We start from the raw sequence: 16370 nt of genomic DNA on the forward strand, positions 1-16370 counted from the left end.
AGGCAGAGGCTGCAGTGAGCCGAGATCGAGCCATGGCACTACAGCCTGGTTGAGGAGCAAGGCTCCGTTTCGGGGGAGCGGGGGGGAATTCAGAAGTAAAACTCCCCTCTAAAGGCCTGGCGCCTTTCCAACCCAGTTAGAGAAAAAATATCTGGGTAGGTGGATGGGTAGACTAGGACTGGGCCTGTAAATAGAAAATGAAAATGAAAACCTCTCATCTCACAGAACAAAATTCATTCATTGAGTAGTTCACAGACTTTTTTTTTTTCTTTTCTTGAGACGGAGTTTTGCTCTTGTCACCAGGCTGGGGTGCAATGGCGCCATCTCGTTTCACTGCAACCTTCGCCTCCCAAGTTCAAGCAATTCTCCTGCCTCACCCTCCCAAGTAGCTGGGACTACAGGCACACACCACACCTGGCTAATTTTTTGTATTTTTAGTAGAGACAGAGTTTCACCATGTTGGACAGGCCGGTCTGGAAATCCTGACCTCAGGTGATGCGCCCGTCTCGGCCTCCCAAAGTGCTGGGATTACAGGCATGTAATCATGTTTTACATGCACTTGGCTCTTGTTTTCATCCATCATATTCTACAGGTACAATTTTCCCAAAATTTTAACTTACCAAGGTTAGTACTCACATCCCAATTTGCTTTATTGATTGATTGATTGATTGATTGAGACCGAGTCTCATTCTGTCGCCCAGGCTGGAGTGCAGTGGTGCGATCTCACCTCACTGCAGTCTCTGGCTCCCGCGTTCAAGTGACTCTCCTGCCTCAGCTCCCAAGTAGCTGGGATTACAGGCACATGCCACCACGCCCAGCTAATTTTTGTACTTTAGTAGAGAAGGGGTTTCACCATGTTGGACAGGCTGGTCTCAAACTCTTGACCTCAAGTGATCCACTCCCGCCTAGGTCTCCCAAATAGTGGGATTACAGGCTTGAGGCATCATGTCTGGTCCCAATTTGCCTTAAAAATAGTTGGATCCTCAGGCTATTTGTGAAATACGGGTAGGGGTAAGAACAGTCTGAAAGTTTTTAATCTTTTACTTTGGAAACTTTCCAGTTGATCAGGTCTGCGTAGCCTCCTGAAGCCCTACAGCAGTTCTACTCATGGCTACCTCCATTTATCCCTAACTCTTGCTGCTTTGTGGTCTCATTAGGCAGAAGCATTCATGCTGTGCTCAGACTTCTGTACTTAACGTAAAAAATTAGCACAATGTATGGCTCCACTTCTGTGTATACGCTAAAATCTTTCTTCAACTACGGCTTCTGAGGACAAACAAATACTACTGATTTTTGGGTCATCTTTCTTATTAAAAAGTAAGAAAGAATTTAAAAATCAAACACTTGAATATAGTTTCTGAAAATTCTTAATTACATTTCACTTGATTTGAGGTTACTTACTTGTATTTAACATAAAGAAGTAAATGAAACCTGAACTTCCAAATAGCAAGTACATGAGAAAACATCCTCCTATATTAAGTAACCTACCTAAAAATAAACAAAAAATACCATGACCTAATTTCAGAAATCTTTTGCTTTAAAAAAAAGGGCTATGTTGCAAGAAAAAAGACTTAAATATAATTTGGGACCAAATACATAAGTCAATATGGAAAGTCAGAAGGCATTTCATTTTTAAATGAATGATATTTCGCACTTACATAGCACCTTATATATACAAAGTGCTTTACAATGATTACTTGACAGCCCATTCATCGATGTAAATAAATGTGGTTTATAATCTGTTAACAAATGTAAGCACGTTGAGGCAACCAAATACCCAGGAAAATCTATTTAGTAACAAATTCCTGGACTAGCAGATAGATGTGAGAAAAAACGTAAAGAGATCTGTCATAATATAACATACAAGAAGTTACTAATGTTAATGACTGATATTAAGATGTCGTTAGGAATTATTAAAAAATGGAAGGGTTTATATTAAAGAATAAGTAAAACAAATGGGGCATAAGTCAACAAACAGCCCAAAAATAAGACTACCAATAACTTGTACATATATGAAAGAAAACTCTTTTAGATGTGGAGAGCAACCGAAGGTATGTCAACCACATTGCTAGAAAATGATCCTCAGTTACTAAGATATTCCAAAACAACAACAAGAAATTAATGCAGTGCCTGATTTTTTTTCTTTTGTAATTCATCCCAAAATAACCTCACCAATACATTCACACTTCTGCCAGCAAACAAGATAGCAGAAAATAATGAAATTTGGTGTATTTATGTTTTAAAAATAGTCTCCAAATCTTTGGACAAATTTAATGTCCTATAAAACAATGTGAAAACTCATTTTTTCCTCAAATAATTCTACCAGGTGCCTTAGGGAAGATGTGATTAGCACCTCTGCCAATGTATTTACGTCTTTGCAAAAAGAATACTTGTCAACCATTTTGTATAGTAAATATGCAAGTTATTTGAACTGTACTTGGAAAACAATTGAAAACACAGATTAATACATCATAAAAAGATTAATTCCCTTTAAACAAAGACATTCTTATAAAGCATGGTAACACACAGGCACAATAAAGAATATAAATTGTATTATCAATTATTGGCAGAAAATCTAATTTATTACAAATCCTACACCTTTGAGGAAGAGGACATTTTCATACAAAGAAAAGTATTACACTATTATACAACATTTTTAATTGAACATGTACAAATTTTTGGCACATTAAAAAGAACTGAAAGGCACTACAAAATAAAAACCAAAGAAACTAAAACAAAGATACTGGGAGAGAGAAAAAGTCCTCATAATGAGAAACACTAAGTATTGACACAGAAGAGAAACAAAAAGTAAGCTGGCTGAGTTTCCTGAAATGTTGTTGTGTGTAACAGAAGTATGCTGTGGGTGCAGGTGTCTGTGTTTGAGCGGCAGGACTTCTCTACCTTGCTGTGGCTGGCTGCACGTGGCCTGGGTATGATCTTCTGCTGCTGGTCGCTTGCCTCTGCCTCGCCAGAAACGACTGCCCTGAGCCTGTGCTTGCCAGTCTATCTTCAGCTGCCTTTTTATGCAGAGTCATTCCCTGCAACATTAAAACAAAAAAAACGAATAAATGAAAAAATAGTGGAACATACTTTCACAAAAGAAAATTTCATCATGCAGAATTTGTTACACTGTATCATAAAGCACAATTAGGAATGTTAATACTACTCACTATAGATTAAAATCTCATAGAGGCATTTTAGTTCCCCACAGTAGGCACAAATTTTCTTTTGGAAAAATTCAGGCTTAATTGTCTGATTTTACAATAAACAATACAGCAGATGATAGAGACAGACATTACCCACACTCAATCATACTTCCTTTCAAATTAAATATAGAAAGTGATTTTTTTCCAAGGAAAAGAGCATGATTGGTAGCAGTTGATTCACTCCGGTGGTGGAAATCACAGGGTTTATTTAGAATGAAAAACACAAATGCTTGTGTTGTTTCTTAGGGTGGAAAGCCACACTAGGTACTGTACATACCACCATGCTGTTTTTCTTCACTTCAAGGCAGACTTGTATTCTCAAACAAATTAAGAAAACTTCTTTACAGTCCACAACAGAGGGCCCAAACGAGAGAAGGGGGTCTTTCTTGAAGACAGGAGAAGGATCGCCTACTAGCTTAGAAGGGAGAGGAGGCAACTGCTGGAGCTAGAGCACTTTAACAGGAGGGAGGAAACCTCCAGGGCACTCCCTGACTGCGGAGGAATGACAAGAATATGATAATAACACTACTTACTAAAGGCAGAAGTCTATGAGTAGATCACGAAAAAAGCAGTTTTTTGGTACTCATTTAATAAGACAATGAAGAATCCTAGCCAGAGAAACATTAAGAACTGAGAGATGGCCAGGGTAGTGGCTCATGCCTGTAACCCCAGCACTTTGGGAGGCTAAGCTGGGAAGATCACTTGAGGCTAGAAGCTCAAGACCAGCCTTAGCAAAATAGCGAGAAACCCCCTCCCCTCTCTAAAATAATAAAAAAAAAATTAGCTGGGCATGATGGCATGCCCATAGTCCCAACTACTTGGAAGGCTGATAAATTGTATTATCAATTATTGGCAGAAAATCTAATTTATTACAAATCCTACACCTTTGAGGAAGAGGACATTTTCATACAAAGAAAAGTATTACAGTATTATACAACATTTTTAATTGAACATGTACAAATTTTTGGCACATTAAAAAGTGCCAAAAGTGGGAGGATTGCTTGAGCCCAGGAGGTTGAGGCTGCAGTGAGCCGTGATTACACCACTGTACTGCAGCATGGGAACAGTGCAAGACCTTGGATCAAAAACGGTAACAACAACAAAAATGAAAGAACTGAGAGCTGTTGTTTAATCTCACTAATGACTGAATGCAAGTAAACTGCTGGGCATAAGTAGAAGCTGGCAGCAAGGAAGAAAAAAGCAATCACGAGGCAAAAGGAGAGCCAGGTGGAAAAGCCAAACTACGGGATGCAATGAAGGATGTGCAAAAGACAGAAGGCTGGAAGATACATCACTAGCTAGTTTCTAGGGAAAACACAGGTCATGGCTTTGCATTATTTTATCTTTTTTCACTTTTTTTTTAGACGGAGTCTTGCCATGGTGCCCAGGCTGGTCTCGAACTCCTGGGTTCAAAGATCCTCCCACCTTGGCGACTCAAAGTACTGGAATTGCAGGCGTGAGCCCATGCGCCCAACCTCAGCTTTGCATTTTTAATACAGTCTATCCTATCAATCCAAATACATAATCTTTTCCAAATAAGAAAAATCTAAAACATGTTTTTAAACTCAACTTGAAATCAGAGCACTTAAAGTTTTGAATAAAATTGACAAATTTTTTTTTTTTTTTTTTTTGGACGGAGTCTTGCTCTGTCGCCCAGGCTGGAGTGCAGTGGCCAATCTCAGCTCACTGCAAGCTCCGCCCCCCGGGTTTACACCATTCTCCTGCCTCAGCCTCCCAAGTAGCTGGGACGACAGGCGCCCGCCACCTCGCCCGGCTAGTTTTTTTTTTTTTTGTATTTTTTAGTAGAGACGGGGTTTCACCGTATTAGCCAGGATGGTCTCGATCTCCTGACCTTGTGATCCGCCCGTCTCGGCCTCCCAAAGTGCTGGGATTACAGGCTTGAGCCACTGCGCCCGGCCAAAATTGACAAATATTTATTGGTAATCTTTAAGTTATACATTTGGCTGCATATATTAAAATTTATATTTATTTAAATATTCTAATTTTTCCACTTTCACATTTCAAGCAATTTATCCAAATTCTTCACACAGGTTAAAGACCTCAATCTATTGCAAGGGCATTCCCTGAGCTACTTAATACCTCTTCCCTGCACTCATCATTTCCATTTCCATTTAAAGTTATCTGAGATGCATAACTTTCTGAATGTAAGCATGATGGTTTACTTATCTGAACATAACTTCTGGGAGTCTATTTGGATTTATTCCTTCACTCTCTAAGTTAAAAATTAAGACTATTCTGGCCGGGTGCGGTGGCTCACGCCTGTAATCCCAGCACTTTGGGACGCTGAGGAGGGTGGATCATGAAGTCAGGAGATCGAGACCATCCTGGCTAACATGGTGAAATCCCGTTTCTACTAAACAAAATACCAAAAATTAGCCAGGCGTGGTGGCGGGCGTCTGTAGTCCCAGCTACTCCGGAGGCTGAGGCAAGAGAATGGCGTGAACCCGGGAAGCCGAGCTTATAGTGAGCTGAGATCATGCCACTGCACTCTAGCCTGGGCAACAGAGCAAGACTCTGTTCAAAAAAAAAAAAAAATTAGGACTATTCTTTAGTATCACTACACAGAATAAATCAATCTGGTTCCATAAGAAACACAATATGGGCCGGGTGCGGTGGCTCAAGCCTGTAATCCCAGCACTTTGGGAGGCCGAGACGGGCGGATCACGAGGTCAGGAGATCGAGACCATCCTGGCTAACACGGTGAAACCCCGTCTCTACTAAAAAATACAAAAAAACTAGCCGGGCGAGGTGGCGGGCGCCTGTAGTCTCAGCTATTAGGGAGGCTGAGGCAGGAGAATGGTGTAAACCCGGGAGGCGGAGCTTGCAGTGAGCTGAGATCCGGCCACTGCACTCCAGCCTGGGCCACAGAGCGAGACTCTGTCTCAAAAAAAAAAAAAAAAAAAAAAAGAAACACAATATGTGAAGTCATAAAAACCAATCCAGAATATGAAATTACTGGGCTTGGCGGGGTGGCTCATGCCTGTAATTCAGCACTTTTGGGAGGTTGAGGCAGGTGAATCACAAAGTCAGGAATTCAAGAACAGCCTGGCCAAGATGGTGAAACCCTGTCTCTACTAAAAATACAAAAATTAGCTGGGCATGGTGGCGGTCACCTGTAATCCCAGCTACTCGGGAGGCTAAGGCAGAGACTTGCTTGAACACAGGAGGCAGAGGTTGCAGTGAGCCAAGATTGCACCACTGCACTCCAGTCTGGGCGACAAAGTGAGACCCCGTCTCAAAAAATAATAATAGTAATATGAAATTATTAATAAGGCCTGAAATGCAGAGCTCCTAGATTGCTAACACTAAGGTTCCAGGAGGACAGGGAAGAGACAGAATAGTTTAAAAGTCAGGACTAATTCCCAGAGAATTTCCTTAAATATATAGTTTTACTTTTTCTATTTTTTGAATTTTAATTTTCAAGAAATCTGTATTTGTTTGTTTGTTTTCTGAGATGGAGTCTCACTCTGTCGTCAAGGCTGGAGGGCAGTGGTATGATCTTGGTTCACTGCAACCGCCGCCTCCCGGATTCTCCTGCCTCAGCCTCCGGAGTAGCTGGGATTACACGCACCCACCACCACACCCTGCTAATTTCTGTATTTTTAGTAGAGATGGGGTTTCACCATGTTGGCCAGGCTCGTCTCCAACTCCTGACCTCAGGTGACCCGCCCACCTTGGCCTCCCAAAGTGCTGGGATTACAGGTATAAGCCACCGTGCATGACCTATATTTGTCAATAATAGTATTCTAACTCTGATATGATTTCCTCTTTGGTTTTTAAATTGCAATAAAATCTTTGATATGCAGTTTTTGTTTTTTAGTTTTTTTTTTTTTTGAGACAGGGTCTCAGTCTGTCACCCAGGCTGGAGTAAAGTGGTGCAATCCCAACTTCCGCCTCCTGGTTTAAGCAATTCTCGTGCCTCAGCCTCCTGAGTAGCTGGGACTAGAGGCGCGTGCCACCATGCCTGGTTAAATTTTTTATTTTTAGTACAGACGGGGTTTGACCATGTTGTGGCCAGGTTGGTCTCAAATTCCTGACCTCAGGCGATCTGCCTGCCTCAGACTCCCAAAGTGTCAGGATTACAGGCATTAGCCACTGCACCCAGTCATAGATATGCAGTTTTGACCAAGGCAAATACAGATGTGAAAATAATATATAATGAAATTTATGAATTTTTGAGAAAGATCAAATCACAGTGTTCAGAGGCCAGGGACACTAACCTTTACGAGGCAGTATCAATTATAACTGTAAAACAAAAACAATGGTACTGTGCCAATAACAGACCTACAGGGTCACAGGGGGATGTTAAAAGGAATCTGGGGAGGGGGGAACTGGGCGCAGTGGCTCATGCCTGTAATCCCAGCATTTTGAGAGGCCAAGGCAGGTTGATCACAAGGTCAGGAGTTAGAGACGAGCCTGGCCAACATGGTGAAACCACGTCTCTACGAAAAATACAAAAATTATTCGGGCATGGTGGCAGGCATCTGTAGTCCCAGCTACTTGGGAGGCTGAGGCAGAAGAATCGCTTGAACTCAGGAGGTGGAGGTTGCAGTGAGCTGAGATCACACCACTGCACTCCAGCCTAGGGTACAGAGTGAGACTCTATCTCAAAAATAAATAAATAAATAAATAAATAAATAAATGGAATCTGGTCCCATTTCTTGTGTCAGACAACTTTTTTTTTTTTAAAATGAGACAGAGTCTTGCTGTGTTACCCAGGCTGGAGTGCAATGGCACAATATTGGCTCATAGCAACCTCTGCTTCCCAAGTTCAAGCGATTCTCCTCCCTCAGCCTCCCAAGTAGCTGGGATTATAGGTATGTGCCACCATGCCCAGCTAATTTTTGTATTTTTAGTAGAGATAGGGTTTCACCACGTTGTCCAGGCTGGTCTCAAACTTTTGACCTCGTGATCTGCCCGCCTGGCCTCCCAAAATGCTGGGATTACAGGAGTAAGCCATCACGCCCAGCCAACTAACATTTTTTAAAGGCAGAAGTGGTCTTATTGGGAAGAACAAAAACCAAAAGGAAGACAGAAAGTCTTGGAAAAATACTGAAAGAAGTGCAGCACTCTTTAAAATCCGTAAGTATTCATATCCCAACCAGGATGCTCATGAGCATTAGTTTTTGTGTTGGGATATTCAATTTCAAAATCTGCAGTGGTTCAGGGTCTGACAATGTGAACACTTTCCAAACCCCATGAGATAAACTACCCTCAATCAAATACCATCCTGCAAAGACACTGAAATAATCCCACAAAACAAAACTACTTGCATCTGTGTTTAGATAGTATTAATGTCCCTTCCCTTACAATAAAGTCTCTGAGGGACAAAAATTAGACTGACATTTATCCTTCTATCCTCTAGAAATAATGTTTTCAAAATGCTCTAACCCTGTTTACAGTGGTTCTCATATTTGCTTTTCAGTTCAGAAATAGCATTAAGATTCTGTTAGTGTATATTAGGATAGTAATTACTTTCAGATTCATTTGGTAGAGTGACTTCTACAGTAAAGGGAATATAATAAGTATTACATATTCATTGAACTTTTAATTATGCTCCAAAGTACTATTTTCTTACCATATTGTACCAGGCACTAACAATATATTTCTCTTCCATCTCTCTTTGACTCTTTGTTTTCTCATATTCTTTCTAAAAAAAAAAGCACATGTAAATATGTAAAGATATAAAACAACTCGATATAAATGAAATACTTAAGTTAACTGTTAAAACCCAGGGACACAATTGTAAAGTATAACAAGGCTCCCAGAACATTAAAATCAAAACACAATTATTTTATTGTACAGTAGAGTAAACTACCTCTAATGAGTGGAACAGTCGGTCTCGTTCCTGGAGCTGATTTTTAAGAGCTTGTATCTCTGGTGCTGCTCCTTGATTCTGTTTAGGATCTAAAGTACGAATAACCTGTAAAAAATAATAAAAGAAAAATTCAAAAAGTCTCAAACTTAAAGAATGTAATGTTTAAGAAAAGAATGACTATTATTTTTAAAATAAAAGGATAAACTTATGAAAAATCAAAGGTTATCTTACATGGGTATTTTAAAAAGTAAATGTGGCCTGGAGTGGTGGCTCATGCCTGTAATGACAGCACTTTGGAGGCTGAGGCAGGTGGATCACTTTAGCTCAGGAGTTTGAGACCAGCCCGGGCAACATAGTGAGAACCGTCTCTATAAAAAGTGTTTAAAAATTAGCTGGGTGTGGTGGTGCACCCCTATAGTCCCAGCTACTCAGGAGGCTGAGGCAGGAGGAGAAATTGAGCCTGGGAGGTTGAGGCTGCAGTGAGCTGAGATCAGGTCACTGCGCTCCGGCCCGGGCAACAGAGCAAGAATCTGTCTAAAAAAAATAAAAAGTAAATGTATAAAATAGTAGTAATTGTTGTAACTTAAAGTAAAAATTTTTTATGGGTACATAATATTTGTGCAAACATAAAACTTTTTACTTATATAAAGAACTAATTATAAGAATTCTGGCTTAAAATTAATAAATGCAGTCATGTACCACATAATGATGTTTCAGTCAGTGATGAACCACATATATTGGTCCCATAACATTATAAAGGAGCTGAAAAAGTCCTATCACAAAAATAACTTACCATTGTGTAAGTATTTCCTTATACTATTCAGTACAGAAGCAATACTCCATACCATATAGCCTAGTTGTGTACTAAGCTATAGCATACAGGTTTGCATAAGTACACTCTACAATGTTAACACAATGACAAAATCGCCTAAGGATGCATTTCTCAGAATGTGTCCCTGTTGTTAAATGACGTGTGTCTGTAAAGCAGACACTACTGACAGTGGTCTACTCTTTTCCTTTCCTCTGATCTGGTCTGCTAGCCTTCTGCCTCTAATCAGATATGTACTTTGGGGAGAGGGTCCTGACTGGTGTTAAGCCTATCACTGTGGCCCCATTTCTTTCTCTGCCGGCAATCCTGTTTGGGCATGGACATTGGATGTGATTCTGGCTGGCCAACTAGAGGACTGCTGGGAAAGGTCTTTTTACTTCTCCACCCAATATTTTCATTTAGTTTTACTTTATTTTTAAAGACAGGGCCTTGCTCTGTCACCCAGGCCAGAGTGCAGTGATGTGATCATAGCCCACTGCAGCCTTGAACCACTGGGCTCAAGTGATTTTCCTGCCCCAGCCTTCTGAACAGCTAGGATTACAGGTGCATGCCACCATGACCAGCTAATTTTTTAAAACATTTTTTTGTAGAGACGGAGTCTGGGTATGTTGCCTAGACTGACTTGAAACTCCTGGGCTAAAGCAATCCTCCAGCCTTGACCTCCGACAGTGACAGGATTACAGACGTGAGCCACTATGCCCAGCTCCCCTAATATTTTTACTATCAAAATGTTCAAGCCCATAGAAAACTTGGAAGAATAAAAACCCATTTACGGCCGGGCGCGGTGGCTCAAGCCTGTAATCCCAGCACTTTGGGAGGTCAAAATGGGCAGATCACGAGGTCAGGAGATCGAGACCATCCTGGCTAACATGGTGAAACCCCGTCTCTACTAAAAAATACAAAAAACTAGCCGGGCGAGGTGGCAGGCGCCTGTAGTCCCAGCTACTGGGGAGGCTGAGGCAGGAGAATGGCGTAAACCCGGGAGGCGGAGCTTGCAGTGCGCTGAGATCCAGCCACTGCACTCCAGCCTGGGCGACAGAGCAAGACTCCGTCTCAAAAAAAAAAAAAAAAAAAAAAAAAAACAACCATTTACCCTTAACCTAGACTCACCAATTGCTTCGTTGCCATATTTGATTTCTCTCCACACACACACACGCTGTTACTTATTTGGGAGGCTATTTTAAAGTCTCCCAAATAAGTTATCCAGGTCTCATAACGCATAACCTTTAAATACTTGAGCACAAATCTCCTTAGATTAAGGATATTAACCCACATAATCACAAACCAAGGGCAGGCACGGTGGCTCAAGCCTGTAATCCCAGCACTTTGGGAGGCAGAGATGGGCGGATCACGAGGTCAGGAGATCGAGACCATCCTGGCTAACATGGTGAAACCCCGTCTCTACTAAAAAAATACAAAAAATTAGCCGGGCGAAGTGGCGGGCGCCTGTAGTCCCAGCTACTCGGGAGGCTGAGGCAGGAGAATGGCGTAAACCCTGGAGGCGGAGCTTGCAGTGAGCTGAGATCCGGCCACTGCACTCCAGCCTGGGCGACAGAGCGAGACTCCGTCTCAAAAAAAAAAAAAAAAAAAAAAAAATCACAAACCGTTATCTGTAAGAAAACTGACCCCCTTAACCCTCAATCCAGGACTCAGAGGTGAATGTCTTGATTCGGCAACTAGAAGGGGGCTCTTTTCAATTAGAATGGGTCCTGTGCTCTCCCACAATCCATGGCCTGTTCTTGTTTTCATGGCAGTGACTTCCATTCCAAATTTTGGATTTACCTGATGGTTTCCTGAATGTGTTATTTAGCTTGTTCCAATAAACTTTATTTTGCCTGTGAACTGGAAATAGAAGGTTGCTTAAATTCAGGTTAACTATTATTTACAACAATACTCCATCAGAAGGCACAGGATATCAGCTGTCCTATCACTAATTGGTGTTGTTAATTTTGATGACTAATAAGGTGGCAAGTGCCACTCATTTCCCACACAAAGTACATTTTCCTCTTGGTAATTAGTAAGTAATCCATGGAATGACCTATTTTGACCACTGCTTCTTGCTCAGGTTCTTTTTATTTGTTATAAGATATGTTCTTCTCCTGAGAGTTTTCTGCATAAGAAGTTGCTGTAGTGTCCATCCATTATATTTGAGACTTCACTGAAATGTGATCAGAAGGTAGAGTGAGATGCCTACAAAATTCATACTTACACTTTTGGCTTTCTCTAAGTATTTTTTATATCGTTCTTCCATTTGCTTCATTTCTTCCTCTTTCTTTCGTAAAGCTTCCTGTAATTCTTCAATTTTTAAGGCTGCAGATGAAACATAGTAAAATATATATAGATTATAATATATAGTTATAATATAAATACATTTATTTTAGATTACAACAATTTCAAAAATATTTTAATTGACTAATAACAAATAGTTAACAGCTTTGAGAGACTGGTCTATTTTTACACGTAATTTTATTTTTAAAAAATTCAGATTTTTTTTTTTTAAACAAAAATGTTTTCTTATAAATAAATAAAAACTCCAGTATGGAAGTACATAAATAAGGAATCCATTAAGGATGAATGGATAAACAAAATGTAATACATAGATATAACATTATTCAGCCTTAGTTATGACACATGCTATGATACGGAGACATTATGTTAAGTGAAGTAAACCAGATACAAAAGGACAAATATTACATGATTCTATTTATATGAGTGACCTAGAATAGTCAAATTCACAGAGACAGAAAATGGAAGAGCGGTTACCAGGGGCTGGGGAGAGGGAGGAAGGGAAAGTTATTGTTTAATGCATACAGAACTTCAGTTTGAGATGATACAGTTTTGTAGATAGGTAAAAGTGATAGTTGTGCTGTGTGAATGTCCTCAACGTCACTGGACTATACAGGTAAAAGTGATAGTTGCGCTGTGTGAATGTCCTCAACGTCACTGGACTATACACTAAAAATGGCTTAAAATGGTGTGTTTTGTATATTTTACTGCAATAAAAATAAGTCTGTTCTCTCACCTCTTACCTCTTTATTAATACAAAAGAATTAACAAAACCAAGCTATCTACACGAGTAAATATTTGGGAAGCACAAGTCTGGATGACTTACATGGAACTACATTATGAAAATATCTTAATGTCATATAATATTCATTAGAATACAGAGTTAAGGAAAAATTCAAAGTACAATTAGAAAGTAAGACATTATAAAGATGATTGTATACTCCCTATATGTAAATAGAGCCTATTTCTTTCTTTCTTTCTTTTTTATTTTGGAGACAGTCTCGCTGGAGTGCAGTGGCGAGATCTTGGCTCACTCCAACCTCTGCCTCCTGGGCTCAAGTGATTCTCCTGCCTCAGCCTTCCCAGTACCTGGGATTACAGGTGTGTGCCACCACTCCTGGCTAATTTTTTGTATTTTTAGTAGAGACAGCCTTTTGTCATGTCGCCCAGGCTGGTCTCAAACTCCTGAGCTCAGGCAATCCACCCACCTCAGCTTCCCAAAAAAGTGCTAGGATTACAGGAGTGAGCCACCGCACTGGCCTTCTTTCTTTTTTTGTGAGACAGGGTCTTGCTGTGTTCCCCAGGCTGGTCTTGAACTCCTGGGCTCAAGCGATCCTCCTACCTTGGCCTGACAAATTGCTAATTACAGGCGTGAGCCACCATACCCAGCCAATAGAGCCTATTTCTTAAATAAAAATTTAATATAGGCCAGGTGTGGTTGCTCACATCTGTAATCCCAGGACTTTGGGAGACTGAGGTGGGCAGGTGACTTGAGCCCAGAAGTTCAAAACCAGCCTGGGCGACATGGAGAAATCCCATCTCTATAAAAAATTATAAAAATTAGCTGGGCAGTGTGGCTCATGCCTGCATCCCAGCTACTGGGGGACTGATTAGGTAGAAGGATGGCTTGAGCATGGGAGGTCAAGACTGCAGTAAGCTGTGATCATGCCATTTACTCCAGTCTGGGCAACACAGCCAGACCCTGTCTCAAAAATGAATAAACAGTTTGGGCGCAGTGGCTCACGCCTGTAATCTCGGCACTTTAGGAGGCCAAGGTGAGTGGATCACGAGGTCAGGAGATCAAAACCATCCTGGCTAACACGGTGAAACCCCATCTCTACTAAAAATATAAAAAATTAGCTGGGCGTGGTGGCGGGCGCCTGTAGTCCCAGCTACTCAGGAGGCTGAGGCAGGAGAATGGCAAGAACACAGGAGGCAGAGCTTGCAGTGAGCCAAGATTGCGCCATTGCACTCCAGCCTGGGCAACAGTGAGACTCCATCTCAAAAAAACAAAAATAAAAATAAATAATAAATAAAATAAAATAAATAAAAATTATGTAAACTCACTATCACTATGGCAGTATACAGCAAGCCCATTTAAAAACTATCATAATTAGGAAAACTCACAGCTGTTGTTAAATCTTGGCTCGAGATCTTCAATAATGGCTCTCTTCTTCTGTAGTTCATTATTGGCTTCATGCAGCTTCTCTCTGTAACAAAAAGGTAAATATCACCGACTACTGTTTCTGTAATTTTTTTCCAGTTCAAATTAAAGATCTAAGTTCTTTATATTTGGCTTACACTTGCATTGCACACAAGTGATATGAAACAGATATGAAACGACAAAACACAAATTTAATATATTTTAAAAATAAGTAAAAAATAAAGACAAAAAATTCCTCTGTTTGAAAAAGTAGTCATTTAGTTTAGATAGACCTGCATAAAGACAGAGTATAGATTTTTTCTAGGAATAAGAACATTGAAATAACTTTGCAAAGGTTTTACCATGCAAAATCTTGTTGCAAAAAAATGAAGTTCTAAAAATAAGAATTAACAAATTCAATAAAAAAATGAACTAATGATATACGCAACCACATGAATAGATCTCACAGAATGTTAAACAAAGGAAGTCAAATGGGTAACAATGTGCGATTCTGTTGGTATGTTAAAATGAGTGGAAGATGATACAGATCAGCTGTGTGGCTAGTTTTGCCGTCAATCTACTGGGAGGAAGAATGAACAATCCTGGTAGGTTACTGGACATATTCCATATGTTGATCTGGGTCACCTAGGTTTGGGAGGCCTTGGCAGGCAGATCACTTCAGGTCAGGAGTTCAAGACCAGCGTGGCCAACAGGGCAAAACCCAGTCTTTGCTAAAGATAGAAAAATTAGCCAGGTACGGTGGTGGGTACCTGTAATCCCAGCTACACAGGAGGGAGAACTGCTTGAACCTGGGAGGCGGAGGTTGCAGTGAGCCAAGATCGTGCCACTGCACTCCAGTCTAGATGACAGAGTGAGACTCTGTCTCAAAAAAAAAAAAAAAAAAAAATCTAGGAACTTAAGATGTGTACTTCATATGTTATATTCCAATATACAGGTATTTAAATAATTAACTGAAAGTGAGATATTTTCCCCTCGTATTTGTATAATATGTGTAATTTTACCTTTATCATATTTAATATGGCACTATATAACGTAACTAGGAAAAAAGGCTGTAAAAATGGGAAGATATAGAAAATCACTAATTAAAAAATACATCACTTTATGTCTTTCTGATCTTTTCTATGCATGAAATATGCTTTAATAAACCTTTTTCTCAACGAATTTTTTGAGGATGTGACTTGTATGCATTTATGACCTATGACAAAGAACATATACAATATAACAGTTAAAAGAATAATAAAATTAAGCCCAATGAATCGCTACCATGTTAAAAAATAGACATTGGCTGGGCACAGTGATTCATGCCTATAATCCTAGCACTTTGGGAGGCCGAGGTGGGTAGACTGCCTGAGCTCAGGAGTTTGAGACCAGTCTGGGCAACATGGTGAAACCCCATCTCTACTAAAATACAAAAAAATTAGCCGGGCATGGTGGTGTGTGCCTGTAGTCCCAGCTACTCGGGAGGCTAAGGTGGGAGAATCGCTTGAACCTGGGAGGCGGAGGTTGCAGTGAGCGGAGATTGCACCACTGCACTCCAGCCTGGGCAACAGAGTGAGACTCCATCTCAAAAAAATAAATAGGGCGGGTGCGGTGGCTCACATTTGTAATACCAGCACTTTGGGAAGCTAAGGCGGGTGGATCATAAGGTCAGGAGTTCAAGGCCAGCCTGTCCAACATGGTGAAACTGTCTCTACTAAAAATACAAAAAGCCGGGCATGGTGCTGGGGGCCTATAACCCCAGCTACTCGGGAGGCCGAGGCAGAGACTTTCTTGAACCCAGGAGGCGGAGGTTGCAGTGAGCCGAGATCATGCCACTGCAGTCCAGCCTGGGTGACAGAGTGAAACTCTGTCTCAAAAAATAAGTAAATAAATAAAATTTAAAAACATAAAAATAAAAATAAATAAAAATCATCCCCAAAACTTAGAAGTCATGCATGTCTCTATACTCTTCCCAGAGGTAACCAAAGTCAGAATTTGAATCATTCTCATGATTTTCATGATGGTTTTGTCTTTGTGCTATTCCTAAAAAATATATTGCTTAGGCTG

At 40.5% G+C, this 16370-nt stretch overlaps 1 protein-coding gene across 4 annotated transcripts in view; it reads right to left on the reverse strand.

The window, feature by feature from the left end:
- Positions 1-269: 269 nt before the first annotated feature.
- HOOK3 (hook microtubule tethering protein 3) overlaps positions 270-16370 on the reverse strand; it is a 137619-nt gene continuing 121518 nt past the window's right edge. For all 4 annotated transcript variants that reach the window (XM_030938111.1, XM_030938112.1, XM_030938109.1 and 1 more), the window contains 5 exons: positions 14288-14370; positions 12084-12184; positions 9046-9150; positions 8806-8877; positions 270-3038 (listed from right to left, as the gene is read on the reverse strand). In XM_030938111.1, coding sequence (XP_030793971.1) covers positions 2898-3038; positions 8806-8877; positions 9046-9150; positions 12084-12184; positions 14288-14370 — 502 coding nt within the window. In that variant the 3' untranslated portion in view covers positions 270-2897. The remainder of the gene's footprint in view (positions 3039-8805; positions 8878-9045; positions 9151-12083; positions 12185-14287; positions 14371-16370) is intronic.

Source organism: Rhinopithecus roxellana, chromosome 9 (genome assembly GCF_007565055.1).
Source record: "Rhinopithecus roxellana isolate Shanxi Qingling chromosome 9, ASM756505v1, whole genome shotgun sequence".
Classification (NCBI taxonomy): domain Eukaryota; kingdom Metazoa; phylum Chordata; class Mammalia; order Primates; family Cercopithecidae; genus Rhinopithecus; species Rhinopithecus roxellana.